The following is a 19,709-nucleotide window of genomic DNA, read 5'->3' on the forward strand; positions in this document are numbered from 1 at the left end:
TGTGGATGATGGGAGTTCCCAGGCCAGGGGTCAAATCAGAGCTGCAGCTTCAGGTCTACACCACAGCCATAGCCACGCAGGGTCCGAACCACATCCAGAACCCACACTGCAGCTTGCAGCAACACCGGATCCTTAACCCACTGAGTGAGGCAGAGATTGACAAGCACCCTCATGGATATTAGTAGGGTTCCCAACCCACTGAGCCACAGTGGAACGCCCCTTATCATACACGCTTGTTTTCACTGGCCCATCAGTCTGCCCTTACAGAGGAGTAAGATGAGGTCATCTTTCAGGAAAAACATCACCTCTGGGGCAGGGGGCTATGGTCTCATGGGATTTAGGCATCTCTGTTCCCTACCCGGTCTTGTTTTTCTGTTGTTGTTTTGTTTTTGTTTCTTATTACTCAAATGAATTTATCACATCTGTAGTTGTATAATGATCATAACAACCCAATTTCATAAGATTTCCATCCCATAACCCAAGCACATCCCCCCACCCTACAAACTGTTTCCCCTGGAGACCACATATTTGTCAATGTCTGTGAGTCAGCATCTGTTCTGCAAAGAAGTTCTGTCTGTCCTTTTCTCAGATTTCAAATGTCAGTGAAAGCATTTGATGTTGGTGTCTCATTGTATGGCTGACTTCACTTAGCATGATAATTTCTATGTCCATCCATGTTGCTAAAAATGCTGGTATTTCATTCCTTTTACTGGCTTGGTAATATTCCATTGTGTATATGTACCACCTCTTCTTTTTTTTTTTGGTCTTTTTGCCACTTCTTGGGTCGCTTCCATGGCATAGAGAGGTTCCCAGGCTAGGGGTCGAATCGGAGCTGTAGCCGCCAGCCTATGCCAGAGCCACAGCAACTCAGGATCCAAGCCGCATCTGCAACCTACACCATAACTCATGGCAATGCCGGATCCTTAATCCACTGAGTGAGGACAGGGACCAAACCCACAACCTCATGGTTCTTAGTCAGATTCGTTAACCACTGAGCCACGATGGAACTCCCATGTACCACATCTTGATTCACTCCTCTGTCAATGGACATTTAGGTTGTTTCCATGTCTTGGCTACTACAAATAGTGCTGCAATGAACATTGGAGTGCATGTGTCTTTGCCAGTTGTGGTTTTCTCTGGGTAGATGCACAGATCTGGGATTGCTAGAACAAGTGGTAGTTCTATGTTTAGTTTCACTGATGCACATCGATGCAAAAATCTTCAACAAAATCCTAGCAAACCACATCCAACAATACATTAAAAGGATTGCACATCATGATCAAGTGGGATTTATCCAAGGGATGCAAGGGGTCTTCAATATCCACAAATCCGTCAGTGGGATACACCACATTCACAAACTGAAGAATAAAAACCATATGATCCTCTCAATAGATGTGGAAAAAGCCTTTCACAAAATCCAACACCCATTTCTGATAAAAACCCTTCAGAAAGTGGGCATAACAGGAACCTACCTCAACATGATAAAGGCCATATATGACAAACCCACAGGGAACACCATTCTCAACGGTGAAAAGCTGAAAGAATTCCCGTTGAGATCAGGAACAGGACAAGGATGTCCACTCATCACTACGCTTCAACACAGTTTTGGAAGTCCCAGCCACGGCAATCAGAGATGTAAAAGAAATAAAAGGAATCCTACCCGGTCTTGTTAAATATCACCATTTAGAACGGAGGTCCTGCACCTTGTGAGGCAGGAAGCGAGGGCCCCATCTTCTTCCACGATACCTGGCTAAATGTCTCTGCAAGAAACATAATCATCGCTCCCCTGTGTTTTAAACCACACGCTTATGTGTGAGTAAGCGTGTTGAATTATGTCTTCAAATGATGTCTTCGAAGTAACAGGGGGCAGGAGCAAAAATAAAAGGTAAACCACACCACCTCACCCATCCTGGATTCCAGCAAACCAAAGCGGCTCTCAGGGGCCACGTGTAAAGACAATGCCTTTGAAAAGTAACTACGAGGCATTAAAGAAGGTTTTATGTTTTAAAGTCCAGGAGTCACTAGAAAACTTGAGATGTGGTTGCACAAGTCCCTTCTTAAAAACCCGCATGAATCTTAACCGGGTCATTTTCAGGAACCTCCACTTGGAGATGGCATGGGCCCAATTTGCCATTCCCAGGTAGGACATTAAGGAGCATTTGTCACTGGGTTTTCTAATAGAGAGAAAAGGTGGAGCGAATAAAGCACATTGACAGATTTTGCTTTATATTTACAGCTCTGTAATTTAAGAAGAAAATGTGAGATATAGCCTCATGCATTGCTGGAACAAAGGCATATTTTTGTAGATACCAACCAGGAAAAATGCTTTCACTGCTTTTAAAACTAGTGGGCCTGTTATCAAGGTTCAGCATGATCATAATTGTTTGAAATACCCATGCAAAGAGTTGGAGAAAAAAATCTCTATCACAGACTTCTACTGCTTTCATTTGCTTTCATAACTATCAAAATGTGATAACTATATAAAGATATGCAGATTTAAACCATTGTTTTAAAACATCAGGTGTTTTGTTTTGTTTTGTTTTGTTGTCTTTTTGCTATTTCTTGGGCCGCTCCTGCGGCATATGGAGGTTCCCAGGCTAGGGGTCGAATCGGAGCAATAGCTGCCAGCCTACACCACAGCCACAGCAACGCGGGATCCAAGGTGCGTCTGCGATCTACACCACAGCTCACGGCAACGCTGGATCCTTAACCCACTGAGCAAAGGGCAGGGATCGAACCTGCAACGTCATGGTTCCTAGTCGGATTCGTTAACCACTGCAAACCTCAGGTTTTAATTCAAAGTCCCATGCATGTGCCAGCAATAAAACTGTCTCCATTCAAGCTAACCTACGTGGAATGCAGATAAATTCTCAGCTGATGACACTGGCATCCGTAGATGTTTCGAGGAAATGAAACCTTCAGTATTTGTGAAAAAGCAACAGCTGCTTAGTGTAAGAAGTGGAAATAAACACAATTTTCATAAAATTAGGCATTCATGGATTTTGACAACTAGGCATTTGCTGCTACTGCAATAAAAAAATTTTTTTTCAATCAATATATTCTCTCCTTGGTGAATGAGCTTTCATTTTGCAACGGGAAGCTCAAACCACCACCAGGACTAATCATCCAGAAGGTGCTGATAATCTGATAAACACCCAGAAGACAAAAGCAATATGAGCTATGACCTCAGCCCGCAGGGAGCTTCGCAATCAGTTACAGAATGTCAACACCATTCACATGAAGAAACAAAGCCCTACGCTTGGTGGATTTTTCGGAACAAAGTGAGGATTTCTCCCTTTCCTTCTCAGAGAAGAGAGATAAAGAAAAGCTAAGTAGTTCACCAATAGGTAGGCGCTGCCCAACCCCCCGTTCCCACCAGGGGACTCCTGGCACTGACAGGGGACTTTGGGGTTGTCATGACTGTGGGCTGGGAGGAGTTACTGACTGGCATCCAGCCCCCAGAGACCAGAGATGTTGCAAAGCAGCTGACAATGATCCCCACAGAAAAGGAAGCTCCATTCTAAACGTCAACAGGGCAGAGATCCCCAAACCATGACACTGGTAATGTGCTAGAGTCAGGATGTCATCTGAGTCCCCAGAACTGGAAGCGAGGCACGGACGTTCAGCCAACAACAACAACAAAAAACCCTCAACAAATACTGGCCAACCAAATCCAGGAGCATCACAAAAGGGTCATACTCCATGATCAAGGGGAGGCGAGGCCAGTTTAATACTCAAATATTGATTGTCTTATATCTACAGGAAAAGGAACAAGAACCACAAGATCATACCTTTTAGTTAATGCAACACCATTCAGATCTAAAACGATGTAACTCTTAGAACAAAACATAGGTAAGAGTTGGTGTGACCTTCGGTTGGGGAAAGACTTCTTACATCTAACAGAAAGAGCAAAGAGAAATAAGGTGAACGTCATCAAAATCAAAAATATTGGGGGAGTTTCCTGGTGGTCCAGTGGTTAGGATTCTGCACTTTCAATGCTGTCACCTGGGTGCAATCCCCTGTCTGGGAACTGAGATCCCACATCAAGCCACGGCACACTGTAGCCAAAAAGAAAAAAAAAATGGGTTTCATACAGATAATAAATGCTAGAGAGGGTGTGGACAAAAGGGAACCCTCCTATACCATTGGTGGGAATGTAAACTGGTACAATCACTATGGAAAACAATATGAAAGATCCACAGAAAACTAATTATAGAACTACCATACAATCCCATTCCTGGGCATGTATCTGGACAAAACTACAATTCAAAATATAGGCATCCCTATATTCATAGCAGCACTGTTCACAATAGCCAAGACATGGAAACAACTGAAATGTCCATTGACAGAGGGATGGATAAAGAAGATGTAGTACATATACACAGTGGAATACTACTCAGCCATTAAAAAGAACAAAATTAAAAAGAACAGATTCTCACTGTGTTTGGTACAAAGGCTTTTATTCTAGACTCCAATATGAGGGGGGAGAAGGCTGTATCCTGTGAAATGGGTCTAATCCTAAACAGGTGGGTGGCATAAGTGGTTTATTATAAAGATGCACATGTCAGTGTAGACAGAGGTTTGACATGGTCTCCCAGAGAAACACCATGAATTTTACCCAAGACAAGGAAGATTTCTACCAGAGCTGAAAAACCATTTTGCATTAAGGAAATAGTTTCAGTTTGGATAGAGATGTTTTCTGTCCTTCAAAGTGGCTGCTGTGTCCTTACTAAAATATCCGACCAACATGGAGTTCCCATTGCAGCACAGCAGAAACAAATCCGACTAGTATCCACGAGGATGCGGGTTTGAACCCTGGCCTTGCTCAGTGGGTTAAGGATCTGGCATTGCCATGAGCTGTGGTGTAGGTCACAGACGTGGCTCGGATCCTGAGTTGCTGTAGTGTAGGCTGGCAGGTGCAGCTCCGATTCGACCCCTAGCCTGCCAACTTCCATGTGCTGAGGTTGTGGTCCTAAAAAGCAAAAAAAAAAAAAAAAACAAAAACAAAAACAAAAAACTTCAGTAATGGCTTAGATTAGTTGTACTTTTTTCTTAGCCATCTGGTTGGTAGGTAGGTAGGCATACAGATAGACAGATGGAGAGATACATAGATATGTAGATATAGAAAGAGACATAGGTACAGGAAGAGTTAGGTGTGTGTGTATGTATGTGTATATGTATGTATGTATGTATATTTATATATATAAAGATGGAGTTTAAATTATTTTTTATTTACTTTTGTCTTTTGGGGGCTGCACCTGCAGCATATGGAAGTTCCTAGCCTAGGGTTCAAATCGGAGCTGCACCTGCCAACTACATCAATGCCAGATCCCAGCCAGACTTCCCTTTTTTTTTTTTTTCTTTAAATCCATCTTTTGCTTTTTGAACATCTGGGGAACACCCCAGCAGGCTTCCTCTTTCAATATGTTTGGGAACTTTTAAGAATCTTTCCCCCTCACTGCCATTCTCTTCTCCTTCTAAACATAAACTTATAATACCATTGAGAAATATCACCCATCTTTTCCTATAATATTTTGTTAAAATATTGCGTAAGATGGCACATCTTTCCAAAGAAGAATCTTGTGCAAATGGCCTCATGCATTTTTAGATCTCTCCCCTCGACCCCCACGGTATTCACTTTTTTAGTTATAGGTATCTATTTCTTCCCCATTTATGCCTGGTTAACCAACTTCCTCCACTTTACTTATTTACCTTATGTTTATTATGTATATATTTTTGGCCTCGCCCATGGCATGTGGGAATTCTGGGGCCAGGGATTGAACCTGTGCCACAGCAGTGACAATGCTGGGTCTTTAACCCACTGAGCCACCAGGGAACTCCTGACTTCCTCCATTTTAATCATCGTTCATCCAAACAGTTCTCTCAAGGGCTGCTTATATGTCATAAGTATTTTCTCAGGTACTCTAAATTCTTTTAATGGCCTTTACTGTGTCCTTATCTTTTTTTTTTTTTTTTTAAAGGGCTGTACCTGCAGTATATGGAAGTTCCCAGGCTAGGGGTGGAATCAGAGCTGTAGCTGCCAGCCTACACCACAGTCACAGCAATGCCTGATCCTTAACCCACTGAGTGGGGCCAGGACTCAAACCTGCATCCTCATGGATAATAGTTAGGTCTGTTACTGCTGGGCCACAATGGGAATTTCTGTGTCCTCGTCTTTTTTTCATCTTCTTGTAAATGACCCATTGGTTTCTCCCTGTACCCATCTTTCATTGCTTGTGTCCTTAGGTAAAACAGTTTATACCTCGCATGCACAATGAAAGTATCCAGTTCCTTGGCCTTTCGTGCGTTCACAAAGTTGCACCACCAACACCGTCTAGTTTTTTCATGTTTTCATCACTCCAAGGAGAAACCCACTATTCATTCTTTCAAGTCTCCAAAGACCTAAGGGATCATCCATCTACCCTTTCCCTAGGGATGTGCCTTTTCTGGGTGTTTCATATAAACAGAATCACATACTATGTGGACTTTCGTGTCTGATGTCTTTCACTGTACCTACTTTTCAAGGTCCAACCAAGTTTTCTCATAGATCAGTCTTTTATTATTTTTTAGGGTCAAATATTCCATTCTGTGGATGTAATATGTTTTACTTATCCATTCATCTTAAAAAATTTCTTTTATTAAAGAATAGTTGATTTATAGTGTTGTCTCAATTTCTGTTGTACAGCAGAGTGACCCAGTCATACATACACATTCCTTTGCTTATATTATCTTCCATCGTGTTCTAGCCCAAGAGACTGGAGAGAGTTCCCTGTGCTGTACAGCAGGACCTCATGGCTTATCCATTCTATATATCATAGGTTGCATCTACCAATCCCAAACTCCCTGTCCATCCCACTCCCTCTCCCTCCCCCTTGCAGCCACAAGTCTGTTCTCTATGTCTGTGAGTCTGTTTCTGTTGTGTAGACAGGTTCATTTATAGATTCCACATATACCTGACATCATAGGGTATTTGTCTTTCTCTTTATAACGTACTTCATTTAGTATGAGAATCTCTAGTTGTATCCATGTGGCTGCCAATGGCAAATTTTGTTCTTTGTACCAAACACAGTGAGAATCTGTGCCCGCAATCTCAAATAAATATGGTAATCCAAAGCCTTGCAAATGACTTGTCTGCATGAAGCCCCCAGTTCACGTATGCTGCTGAAGGTGTTCTGATTTTTTTATACTGGAAATTGCACACTTCTTTTGAAATAGTGCTTTTTTTGGGGGGGGGGCTGCACCCACAGCATATGGAGGTTCCCAGGCTAGAGGTTGAATCGGAGCTGCAGCTGCCAGCCTACATCACAGCCACTGCAACATCAGATCTAAGCCATATCTGCGACCTACCCTGTAGCTCATGGCAACAATGGATCCTTAACCCACCGAGTGAGGCCAGGGATCGAACCTGTGTCCTCATGGATGCTAGTCAGATTCATTTTCTGCTGAGCCACAATGGGGAACACCTTTTTTGTTTTTTAAATAAAAGGAAAAGTTGCCCTACCACTTAGATGGAACTCGCCGCATCCATTTGTTACTATGTTAGGTGATTTGAAAAATACATTTATGTAGTTAAATACACAGTGTATCTCCTGTTTGCGGGTTACGTTTTGATCCCTAAGATGTTCACCTGGACCTTTACGTTCCCTAGTGTTTATTTTCATAAAGCCCATGACTGATTGATGTGTGATGGGGCAAAAACTAGGAGAATTATACAAGAACAGACGTGGTGCCTTACCGGTATCACTGCGGTGCTGGATGGGGACATATGCATGTGTATTTCATGCTCGTCATAAAACATGCAATGCAGACTTGCAGGCGAATGTGGGAGGAGGAAGAAAATTGGTCTGCAGGCCACAATTTGTAGCATCCTGGCCTTTTTGAGCCTCAGCGGTCTTTAAAGTTCCCACTCTGATTGCCTTTTAGCGATGTTTTCCATTATCTGCTTTGGAAGGACAAATTGCTTGAATATACTCAGGGAAGGAAAAAAAAGGCACCCAGGGAGAAGGCAGGTATGAATCTTTGAGGCATTGCTGAAAAGCCCTTTCTCTGATGGAATTATGGCCAGAGTCTTAATTTCCAGCTCACTCCCATCGAGCTCCTGTATTTGGGCTCAGAATTCAATGTTCTTCCTCAGAACTTTCCGGCTTCTCCCCCGAGCTCAAATAGCCATGACCACTCCTTTCCTTTTGTTTAGAATGATGTTCACATCTCTTTTCCCCGGGTAAAGACAGACATCAAAAAATAAAAAATAAAAAAGGGAATTCTCATGTAACCCAGCCGGTTAAGGATCCAGCACTGTCCTGGAATTCAAGTTGCTGCTGAGGTGCAGGTGCAATCCCTGGCCCAGGCCTGGCCAAAAATTTTTTTAAAAAAAATTAAAAAAGACTCCACTTCATCCCAATCAATGAAAAATGATCAATCCTCCTTTTGGTAGGGAAGAAGCAAAATGAACAAAGCCTACAAAGCAGAGAAAGTGGCTTCTTTCTTTTAGAATGGATCATTTTAAGAGGCTCTGATTTGGATGGAAATATGTCCAGGAGAAAGCATTTTCTTTTTCATGTCTACCATATGGGATCATTCACTCAAGCCAACAGGACATTCTGGAATCAACAAACAGGAAAGTTTGTATGTACAGCATAGATTCTTCCATCAAGTGTGTCTGAATGTCCAGAAGCAGCGAGGCATGTCGAAATAACAGGCGAACATCATTTAAGAAATTCTGATCTCGCTCACAAAGAGATTAAGGAAAATTCTCCATCGTGTGGTACAGGCTGGTTAATAGTTGGGTGCATTTGAGATTGGGCTGGGGGAGGGCGCAGTCTTCTCTATGTTCTTGTCACTCCCCAGATCCTTTTACCTCCCTCACCGTCTTTCTCCGACGCCGAGTTTTACTTTCCTCCATGGCTCACGGGACCCTCTTTGTCCTGCTGTTCTTATCCACCTTTACACAGAAGACGTCTATCTGGCAGTAGGGGCTCAATCCCACCACAGAGCTTTCCATCCTCAACGGAAGCTCTTCCTTCATTGCAAATCCAATCAAATGAATGCAGTGAGCATTTTCAGCCACCAGGAGGCACAAGAGGAAAACCCAAGTAAATGATCATAGCAGACAAGACCTGGCCACGATTTTGTCCGGCGTTCTGGTTCTTATCAACACAGCAGCAACCACAAAGACCAGAGGACACGGTTTCCAAAGAAGTGTTAAATGCCCAGAGAGCTGTTGATGAAGATGATGAAAGCCTTTTGGGGGGGGAGGGGTTGGAAGGTCCCAGGCTAGGAGTTGAATGAGAGCTGCAGCTGCTCATCTATGCCACAGCCACAGCCACAGCAGATCCAAGCCGCATCTGCGACCTATACCACAGCTCATGGCAATGCCGGATCCTCAACCCACTGAGTGAGGCCACCCTTCTGCTGATCTGAATAAGTACCATGACAGTCCTAGTTTGACTTCATAAGGTAAAATACTCTCTTACCACATAGGAAGGAGGAGCTAGTGATGGAAGCCTTACCTCTACTTCCAAGATTGGGAAGCTCTTTTCCCTTCTCACTTCCCTTGGATTATAAAATGTAGCCCACCTAATTCTCAGGGCAGAGCTTCCTTGCTTGCCTGCATCTCTCACAAGCATCCTATCTGAAGAAATCCATTTCTTGCCTATCACTTTGTCTCTTGCTGAATTCTTTCTGCACCGAAACACAAAGAACCACAAGGTCAGTAAATCCAGAGAGCAGGTGAGTGATTCTAACTGAAGAAACCTTGAGTTCAAGTCCCAGTCTGGCTGTTGGCTGGATTTGAGTCCCAGCAGGTGGTTCACGTGCCACTCTGGGTTCTGGCTGGGTTTAAGTCAGAGGTGTCTGTTGCTCTCAATACCACCATGCACCATCATGGGCCAGCAATAATGATTTAATGAAATTGTGTCAGCTATCAAGGACCTGTTTTGAGCAACATCAGGAAACACTATAAGCACAAGATCGCAATTCTGTATCCAGATCAACCAGAAGCATATCTGACACTGTTTTGTATGATTTTATTTTTTCTTAAATTTTTTAATTGTTATCTCCCCAATACAATTTTTTTTTCTACTGTACAGCATGGTGACCCAGTTACACATACATGTATAGACTCTTTTTTCTCACCTTATCATGCTCCATCAGAAGGGACTAGACATAGTTCTCAGTGCTACACAGCAGGATCTCATTGCTCATCCATTCCAAAAGCAATAGTTTGCTTCTATGAACCCCAAGCTCCCAATCCATCCCACTGCCTCCCCCTCCCCCAAGTCTATTCTCTAAGTCCATGATTTTCTTTTCTGTGGAAAGGCTCGTGTGTGCCATATATCAGATTCCAGATGTAACAAACAATCCAAAAATTTATATGGAACCACAAAAGACCCAGAATTGCCAAAGCAATGCTGAGGAACAAAAACCAAGCAGGAGGCATAACTCTCCCAGACTTCAGGCAATATTACAAAGCCACAGTCATCAAGACAGTGTGGTACTGGTACCAAAACACACATACGGACCAACGGAACAGAACAGAGAACCCAGAAGTAAACCCAGACGTCTACGGTCAATTAACCTTTGACAAAGTAGGAAGAACATAAAATGGGAAAAAGTCTTCTCAGCAGGCATTACTGGGAAACCTGGGCAGCTGCACCCAAATCAATGAAACTAGAACACACCCTCACACCATGCACAAAAATACACTCAAAATGACTGAAAGACTTAAATATAAGACAAGACATCATCAAACTCCTGGAAGAGAACACAGGCAAAACATTCTCTGACATCAACCTTAGCAATGTTTTGTACAATTTTAGAAGCTGAATCTGATACTGATGGGTCCCCTGGAGGATGGAGACAGGCCCCCAGCCCCCAAATGTGGCTATTCACTTGGAGACCTGCTGTGGACACCCTTGCCAGGTATGCGGAGGCTCAAGTTGGGCAGCAAGAAACAAGGACCTGTGGAAAACAACTGACTGCATAGACTAACCACCTATAAGGATTAACTGCCCTCTGCCATGGGACTGGGCCACCTAGCCCTCCCTTGACCTTCTCCTCCTCCTACTTCATTGTTCCTGCCCCAAGTTCCCATCATGAACTCCAACCTCAGACTCCCACCACGGATCCCTTAGAAGCCTTGCATCTCCTCACAGTCAAGGCTGGTGCATCTTGAGCCCAGCCCATCCCCCTCAGATGCCTTAATAAATCTCTTTTGCTTTATGAACTTCTTTATCAACTTGGCCTTGCACATTCCTCCCTCAGCAAACCTAACAGACATCAAGAATGGCATTCTGGTTCCTCAAGCAATATGCCTGATGCAAGCTGTTAGAGCAGAATCCCAATCCTGGCTGTAAGCCCTCCAAACTTGATCACTGTGAGTCCACCTCATCCCCTCTGAGCCTTTGATTCCTCGAAAGTAATAAGATAAGCAAACCCTTCCAAGGGGATTTACGAGGATTAAGAGAAAAGCCTCCAGCGATGTCCACCCTGCAGGCTCCCCAGGAGTTTGGTGCTAAAGCATACAGATATGGTTGTTTTAGAAGGTAGCTTTTCTCACTACTATACTACTGATGCAGGTAGGACTGTTTTGAAACAAAGGAATCTAAAGCCCTCAGAAGGCATCAAATCATAACATAACCAGAAAGGTCAGACCTTGTGAGCGCCACTAAATTAAACGCGTGAATGAAGGCAGAATTAACCAAGATGCACCAAGGCAGGCAAATGAATGAAGGAACATGAAGGTCAAATCCACTCATAAATAAATGCTGAGTAGCTCCATCCATAAGCATTAGGAACAAGATTTCCATGTCAAAGGTCTTTGAACAATCATCAAAAAAGAGGGGGGGAAAAAAAGAGGCAGATTTGATATAACTTAGGGTTTGGCTATGCATGCTTTCCTCATGACAAGGCTGAAGACATAGGAAATATGCTTTTGAAAATGCATCTCCTCTGAAAGTAAGTGGAACACTACTTCATTCCTTAAACTTTATATGGGCATAAATAATTCCTTTGAAGCTACAATGGTACATTCCAGTTTGCCTCAGACAATTCCAGTGCAGGAATATCGCTTTTGGTTGGTGGGTTGATTTGCTTGTTTGCCTGCAGCATGTGGAATTTCCTGGGCCAGGGATTGAACGCGAGTCACTGCAGTGACAACACCTGATCCTTAACCCTCTGCACCGCAAGGAACTCCTATTAATAGCATATTAACAATTCTCTTAAAGGGTCCAGCTTCGATAACAAATTATATGCTCAACAGCTCGCAAGGCTCTGTCATGCAGTGCCCATGAAAGAAAATATTCACCGTTTGAAAAGCAAATGTGAAGATCTGGTCGTGTATCTCACATTACACAAGTCTGATCATTACTTTTGTTTAATGAAGGTGGTTCTATTTGATCGTGGTGACAGGGATGGAGTTGGCACAGGTAGATGTAGAAATCCTGATTGAGGACCATAGATGGAGAGGGAAATCTACGGGACACTGGGAGATCACTGTAAGTTAATAACTGCTCAAGAAAGCCATCGGCCCAAGGCAGGCTTGCTTGACTCATGGAAGCACAAGACATGCATGCCTCAGATCACTGGGTTGGGGATGGGAGGAGACCTGCATTCAGATTCAGAACAAGGGCAGGAATTTGAGGACCACTCTTCTGCTCATTTGCATACTCATTTGAATACACCTTACAGGAGACAAAGGAGGAGCTATTCCTCCCAGAAAGGAAGAGACAGGCTGTTCCAACCCCCACTCCCCCTGGACGATAAACTGTAGCCCACTGGATCCTCCTGGGGCAGAGCTTCCGTGCCTGCCCGCTTGCATCTCTCACAAGCATCCTATCCTAATAAATCTATGTATGCCTATCCCTTTATCTCTCGCTGAATTCCTTCTGCTTGGGGGCATGAAGAACCTGAACTTCAGTACGTCCAGACACAGGGTGAGTGATTCTCATTTAAAATCACGGGTTCAAGTCCCAGTCTGGGTTTGGCCTGGGTTCCAGTCCCCGCACGTGGATTCAATCCCAGTCTGTGTTCTGGGTAGGTTCAGGCTGTGAGTACTGCTGTCAGCTTCCGCAGTATTCGAAAGATGTTACATTTTTGGCCAGTTGCAATTTTTTTCAGTGGCTCAACGATGATGTTATTAAGATGCTCATGGATATTCATAACAAAGTAAATTACAATGTGACTGGGTTTACTCATTCCTAGTCCTGGACTATGCAACTGCATGTACCTGTTTATAGTGTATGTGTAACCCAGCAGGGCCCTGTGGGGCTCCTGGGCCCCAAAGCCTGTGTCCCCCCATTTCTTGTTTTTAGAGGCTCCTTCAGCCTCTAAGACCTTCCTCGAGTTCCAAAAGGCAGCTTCAAACAGTTGCTAATCCAGGAGGGGAGGGGAGGGGGGACAGAGACCAGGCAGGAGCCGTCAAGAGGCAATGGTGCTGCCTTGGGATAGGTCCTGCTTTCCTCCTCAAGGAATACACATGACAAAATCTTTGAGCCCTTCTGCAGAACTAAAACCCCCAACAGGAGTTCCCACTGGGGCTCAGCGGGAACACATCCGACTAGGAACGGTTGTGGGTTTGACCCCTGGACTCGCTCAGTGGGTTAAGGATCTGGTGTTTGCCATGAACCGTGGTGTAGGTCACAGACGTGGCTCAGATCCTGAGTTGCTGTGCCTGTGGTGTCGGCTGGCAGGTGCAGCTCCAATTTGACTCCTAGCCCGGACTCCATGTGCCATGGGTGTGGCCCTAAAAAGCAAACAACAACAACAACAAAAACCCAGCAAATGAAAGATGCTAACTCCTTGATGGAGCATGCTTCATTCCAGGTAGAAGGAGGACCCCCTGAGCCAGTCCTGGGGTCATGAAAAACCAGCTGTGAAAGACGATGCAAGCTTGGCTCTACCCTGATCCTTATCTGTGGTTCAATTTTCCGCTCCCCAAACTATAAAACCACCTCCTCATCTCTCTAAGGGGAGCACAGTCTTGAAGGCATGAGCCTGCAGTGGCCCCCTTTGCCTGGGAGAGCAATAAAAGCTATCTTTTTCTCCTTCACCCCAAACTCAGTGTATTTGGCACCAGTGGACAGAGGTTGAATGTGGGCAACCTATGTACAATAACCATGCGATGAAAAGAATGGGGTCTGCCTTTTGAAGAGACTCAGAAAATATTAGCTGACTTTCTCAAGGTCACACACGCACAGAGCAAAGGACACGTTCATCTTTTTATCTCCTCAAACCCCATGTTCCTTCCACATCACAGTCCACGAGCCCTCTTTCCTTTTCACCATCACGTATCTCTCCACACCTCTCTTTGGGGCAGGAAAAACAGCATTTCTGGATAAGAAATGTCATCCTCTCAAATCATGCCTTTCCATTCCTTAGCAGAAAGAGAGCATGCTCTGCATTTCTTACTTTCTGAAGAAAACACACACACACCCAACCATTTCCACATTTCGGCAAAAACCTATCGATTCCTGTGGAACCTGCCCACGGGAACGGTCACCAGCAGCGTGCACGCTGGGCCATTTTACTGGGTCTCCCGTTAAAATATCTGGATGCCAAGGGGTTGAGACTATGGCCTCAGGAGTGATAGGGTGTGGTGTGTGTGAGCAGAAAGGAGACGTTCACGTGAGCGTTTGAGGAGGAGCGCGGCGCATGGGAGGTCTCTGGTAAAGAGAGTGACCTGAGCTTTGGTACTTGCTGAGAGCCTCTCCATGGATTAAATTATGAGCCACTGCAGCTGCCGACCCACAGCACCTGCTGAGCAGAGCTCAGGATCAACATCAGGAGGGAGGCCCTCTGGGAAACCTGGAAGAACAGGTCTTCAGAGTGTCAGGTATTTTTAGGAGAAGATTTTTATGAGCCCCATTCTTGCATCTCCTCCTATCTCGAAAACCACTAAAAATCCTTCATGGTGATGTCTGCTCCTTGGGACTGGTCGAGACTTTCAGGAGATCAGCCACAAACTTTCGTCAAATGCGTGTGTGCTGCATACACCTCCCCCTCACTTGTGTCATATCCCGATGTTGCCCCTTTTCCTCCTTGGGTGGTATTTCAGCAGGTCTGTAGCTAAGGATGAAGAATGTCAGGGTTATCTCAGCAGGGAGTCACCTCCAAGGGTGAGAGCCAGTGGGTCCAGCAGGCTGTGCACACTCCGGATCCTGGCCTGATCTCGGAGGTGCATATCAAAGGAAGGATTGCAGGGAGCCCAGGCTTCTTTTGTTCCTGCTCCCTGCTCCTCATTCCTCCCTCACTGCTTTGGAGAGGTTTCTCAGGGATACCTGAGATGCAGTCTTCTGGGCTTCAGTCCTCATTTTGCCGCAAATAAAACGTACCTCTCAATGTGCAGGTTGTGCATTTTTTAAATCAATAAGAGAAACCAAGCCACATGCTAAAAATTTCAAATTTAAAATGCGCCCATTGCAAGAAAAAAAAAAAAATCCCTATCGCCCTGTGTAGTCAGCCAAGTTGGCACACGCCACTCCATCAGATAAAAGGGCGTCTGTGGTGTGCTCAGCTCTTCACAGAATGTAAATAGACTGGCTTGGAGATGCTAAATTGCTCCTTTTATTTCCTGGCCTCGCCTGTGACAGCTCTCTGTTATCTTAGCAAGATTTTTTTTTTTTTAAACTCTGAGCAGCAAAAGGTAAATTTAACATTTTTCAGTAAGAAAAACTTCTCAATGCAAGGTTTTTACCCCATAAAAACAAATGAGGTATGTCTCATTCCTACAGTAATTTTCCAGATTCATAAAGGGGCCAAAGAGATAAGGTTTAATGCCTTTTCGCCTTGGGTGGGGGAGGGGGAGCAAGGTCTTTTGAAATCCAACCTTTGAAGTCCCATCACCACGTCCTGCGTGAAGAGAACATTCTGGTTCTGTGATTCCATGGGAGCCGGACCTTGTCCCAAACCCACTGCTTCAATCAGAGAGTGGTGCCTGAGCTGAGGGTAGTGCTGGGGTGTCCCCACTGCCCGCGTTGAAAGGGATGCTCCCAGCAAGCCCTGGGGCCCTGGCTTCCTCTCCCCACCTCTTCCTTAGAATGGATCTTTTGTAAAAAAAAAAAAAAAAAAAAAGGCGAGACATACCATTTCCTGTTTCCAACACCACCAGCCAGAGCAAGGAGCCAGAGGCTTCAGAAAAATACTCAGAAAGGCACCATCATCACTCTGAAAAGATGAACTGAAATCATGCTACACAGATCTCACTTGTAGCACCAAGGAGACGAGAAACACAAGTAAAAATCAGGAATCTGGAGGGCTCAGGACATGAGGGCTTTTTATGATGGCTCATGTGAAAAACTTGAAATTACAAGTACTTCATTGATGCTCCAAACAGGTCCACGTTGCAAATCTCTGTGGGTGTTCTGAGCTTCTAAGGTATAAATGCATTTCTACCACCCAGCCCCCACCCCACCTAGAATGTTTTCACAGGGGAATGAAAAAAAAAAAAAAAAACAAACAAACAAACAAAAAAAAACGCGCCAAACAAAATTAAAACAAGTTGAAAACAAAACATTATTTGCAAACTACTGTCTTTGGGATGGATAAGCAATGAGATCCTGTTGTATGGCACTGGGAACTCTATCTAGTCACGTAGGGTGGAGCACGATAATGTGAGAAAAAAGAATGTACACATGTCTGCGTGACTGGGTGACCTTACTGTTCAGTAGAAAATGGATGGGACACTGTAAACCAGCTATAATGGAAACAATAAAAATCATTTTAAAAGAAATAAATACATTTTTAAATTTTTTAAATCAAAAATCAAAAAATAATTCTTATTGATACGTGCTTATTTGGCGCAAACATTTTCAGCCCTCTGACACAACTATTGCTCCATTTTATTTTGCCATTTTTTTTTTAACTGTATCCACCTTGTGACAAACAGATCTCATCCTCACAGCCACATTGTAACAAACTCAATTTCCGGCAGCATCTCAAAGCATTTTTGCCCTGAAAAACAGACCTTATTTATTCCATAGGCTAGGAATATTATTTGGGAACTGTCCAGCAGCAGGCAAAATCGCAGAAGAAGACAAGCCTTGAAATATTATCCATATATATACGCACATATTTTTTTCCCCAGTGCCATTTCAGGGAAAGTAAATTTAACACCAAAACCACAGACAGCTACTTTTGAATTTCTATGCACTTATCCAGTGTCCTCGCGTGGGATACCATAAAACTGACATAAAAGGAAAAAAAACCCATCAAATGATAAAATTCATGCAAGAGTTAAGCTCTACTGCACGTAAATGCAACAGCCATGGAACCACCCAGCCTTCCACCCGAAAGAAAAATTATATTCCTTATGCTTCTTTTTGAAATGTGTACTTCACCACTGAAGAGCTTAGAGTCTTAATTGCATCCCAAAGACAATCACCCATAAGCTAAAGATCAGGCACCCTGAGCACAAGTGCTGGTGCAAAAATCATAAAGATGATGAGCCCGAGATGTTTTTCAGGAACTTTCCTCATTTGTTCTCATCTCTGATCAATAGGCCCGTTTCTCAAGGGCTGTTGTTCCAGGCAATAACCTAGAAAACCACCATCATGCTCATACCAAGATCTCCTGACTCCAGCTTTGATGACTTAAGATTCCCCCAAAGAAAGAAAAATGCATGTTTCTCCCAATCCTCATTCCTTTCTGAAAACCTGTTTTTCCACTTTTTACTCTTTTTACTATAAAACTCCTTGCAATTCTTTTTTAATGGGGGGGTCACAGTCTTTAAGGCATGAGCCTGCTACGACCGTCATTTGCCTGGCAAAGCAATAAAGCTATTTTTTTTCTCCTTTGCCCAAAACCCTGTCTCTGCATTTCAGCAGCCAGAGGCTGAATTCTGGCAACAGCACCTTTTCGGGACACAAGGAACCCTGAAAAAAAATCCCTTAAGGAATTAAGTCGTTAGGATTTTCCAACACAGGATTCCCTCTTTAACACACCTGCAAAACCACACAAGACAGTGAACCTGTAACAGCCTTCAGCCACGATTCCAGGTGAGCCCCCATCACGCAATTCATCATCACGCATATTACCAATGGGGTTCATTCTGCAGGGTTCTGCCAGCCAAGCCCGCCGAAAGACCAGGGCTTTCGATAAAATCCCACATTCCCCTGATGGCCCGGGAGGCTGGCTTTGTTGGAGGGAGGCCCGGGGCTCCAGGAAATGCAATCCCTGGTTGAAAAAGCGCAAACTGAACACCAAACCAACACACCATGCACCGATCCCACGGCGGGAATGTTAAGGAAGAAACAGAACTCGGGCAGGCAGGAGAAATCGGTAGGCATGGGAGAAGCACAATCCCAATCAACGAGCCCCACCAAAGCCACCGCAGAAGGTCCCCCAAGGGCTCCCGGCCGTGAGGAAGAAGGTGGGTCACTCACCGAGAATCCCCAGGCGGTAGTTGATGGTGATGACGATGACATTGCCGTAGCTGGCCAGGATGCTCCCGTCAATCATGTTCCCTGTTCCTTCCATGTAGGAGCCGCCGTGAATGTACACCATCACTGGCTTCTTACTGTTCTGATCGTGGATGTCTGGGGACAATGCCAAGGAAGGAAACACAATAAAAAAAAAAAAAATTACAGTGATTCACCGACGCTAATTCAAGGGCCAAAGACCTGGATGACTTTTCCTAGTGGAGATGGGACTCCAGTGCCTGGCCGTCTCGGAAATAAGCCTCCCTAAGAAGACTTTAGGAAGGGGGTCAATGGGACTGTGTTTTCTACCCAGTGAAATGATGTGCTGAGACACAGATACGGGAAGGAATGTGCATGCATATGTGTGTTTCTGGGTGGAGACACGACACTGAACACTAAGGGATTTGGCTGAGGGAGTTCTTGTCATGGCTGTGCAGTAACCAACCTGACTAGCATTCATGAGGATGCAGGTTCGATCCCTGGCCTCGCTCAGCAGGTTAGGGATCCGGCATTGCCATGAGCAGTGGCATAGGTTGCAGATGCAGCTTGGATCTCATGCTGCTGTGGCTGTGGTATAGACCAGCAGTTGCAGCTCTGATTCCACCCCTAGCCTGGGAACGTCCCTATGCTGCAGGTGCAGCCCTAAAAAGACAAAAAAAAAAAAAAAAAAAGATTTAAATGAAAATACTTATTTCCCGAGGAATGCTCAAACCCTAGACGGTGGTGGCATCACTGGAGGAAGCTCATGATACCTATTACAAAATCTCCTTCCATCATCTAAGTAAGTGTGACATCAACTTCCAAATTATAATTTGTTTGGCGTTCCCGCTGTGAGGGAACAGTGGAGGTTGCAGCTGCAGCTCATATTCAGTCCCTGACCTGGAAGCTCCCATTTGCTGCAGGAGCAGCCATAAAAAAAAATTTGCTCTAACTGCTGTCTTTCATCAAAGATGAGTTTTATAGATTCATTTGCAACTTTTGCAATAAGAACATCAAAGTACTAGTGAAACCATAAACTCCCAATAGAGGACACAGGACATAAAAAACAAAGAAGTGGTCAGAAATGATCCAAGGAACAGCAACATGAAAAAAAAATATATATATATATATACACATCCAAGCAAGTGTCTTCACTCTGATTTAGTGATTGCAGTCATATTCCAACCTAAGTGACAAAAAAAGAGTGTGCAACTATAATAAAAATGGCACAAGAGTCTAACCTCAAGATGAAATTGTTGAGATGCTAGATATTTTTACAGGGAATATGAACTCCCATTGCAGTTTGCAACCAATGAG

General features: G+C 44.2%; 1 protein-coding gene across 18 annotated transcripts in view; it reads right to left on the reverse strand.

Moving 5' to 3' along the window:
• Positions 1-19,709, reverse strand: part of LOC100624109 (neuroligin-4, X-linked) — a 401,261-nt gene that overhangs the window by 129,378 nt on the left and 252,174 nt on the right. For 16 of the 18 annotated variants that reach the window (XM_085008976.1, XM_085008969.1, XM_085008978.1 and 13 more), the window contains one exon: positions 18,378-18,530. The exons of 1 other annotated variant lie outside the window; for it this stretch is intronic. In XM_085008976.1, the coding sequence (XP_084865102.1) occupies positions 18,378-18,530 (153 nt within the window). Of the gene's footprint in view, positions 1-18,314; positions 18,531-19,709 lie in introns of all 18 variants that reach the window. One more of the 18 variants, XM_085008985.1, reaches the window with a different exon arrangement.

Source organism: Sus scrofa, chromosome Y (assembly GCF_054392235.1).
Source record: "Sus scrofa isolate SSC_HxYL_T2T_F1_AM1 chromosome Y, Sscrofa_HxYL_maternal_Yorkshire_Landrace_v2.0, whole genome shotgun sequence".
NCBI classification, from domain to species: Eukaryota; Metazoa; Chordata; class Mammalia; order Artiodactyla; family Suidae; genus Sus; species Sus scrofa.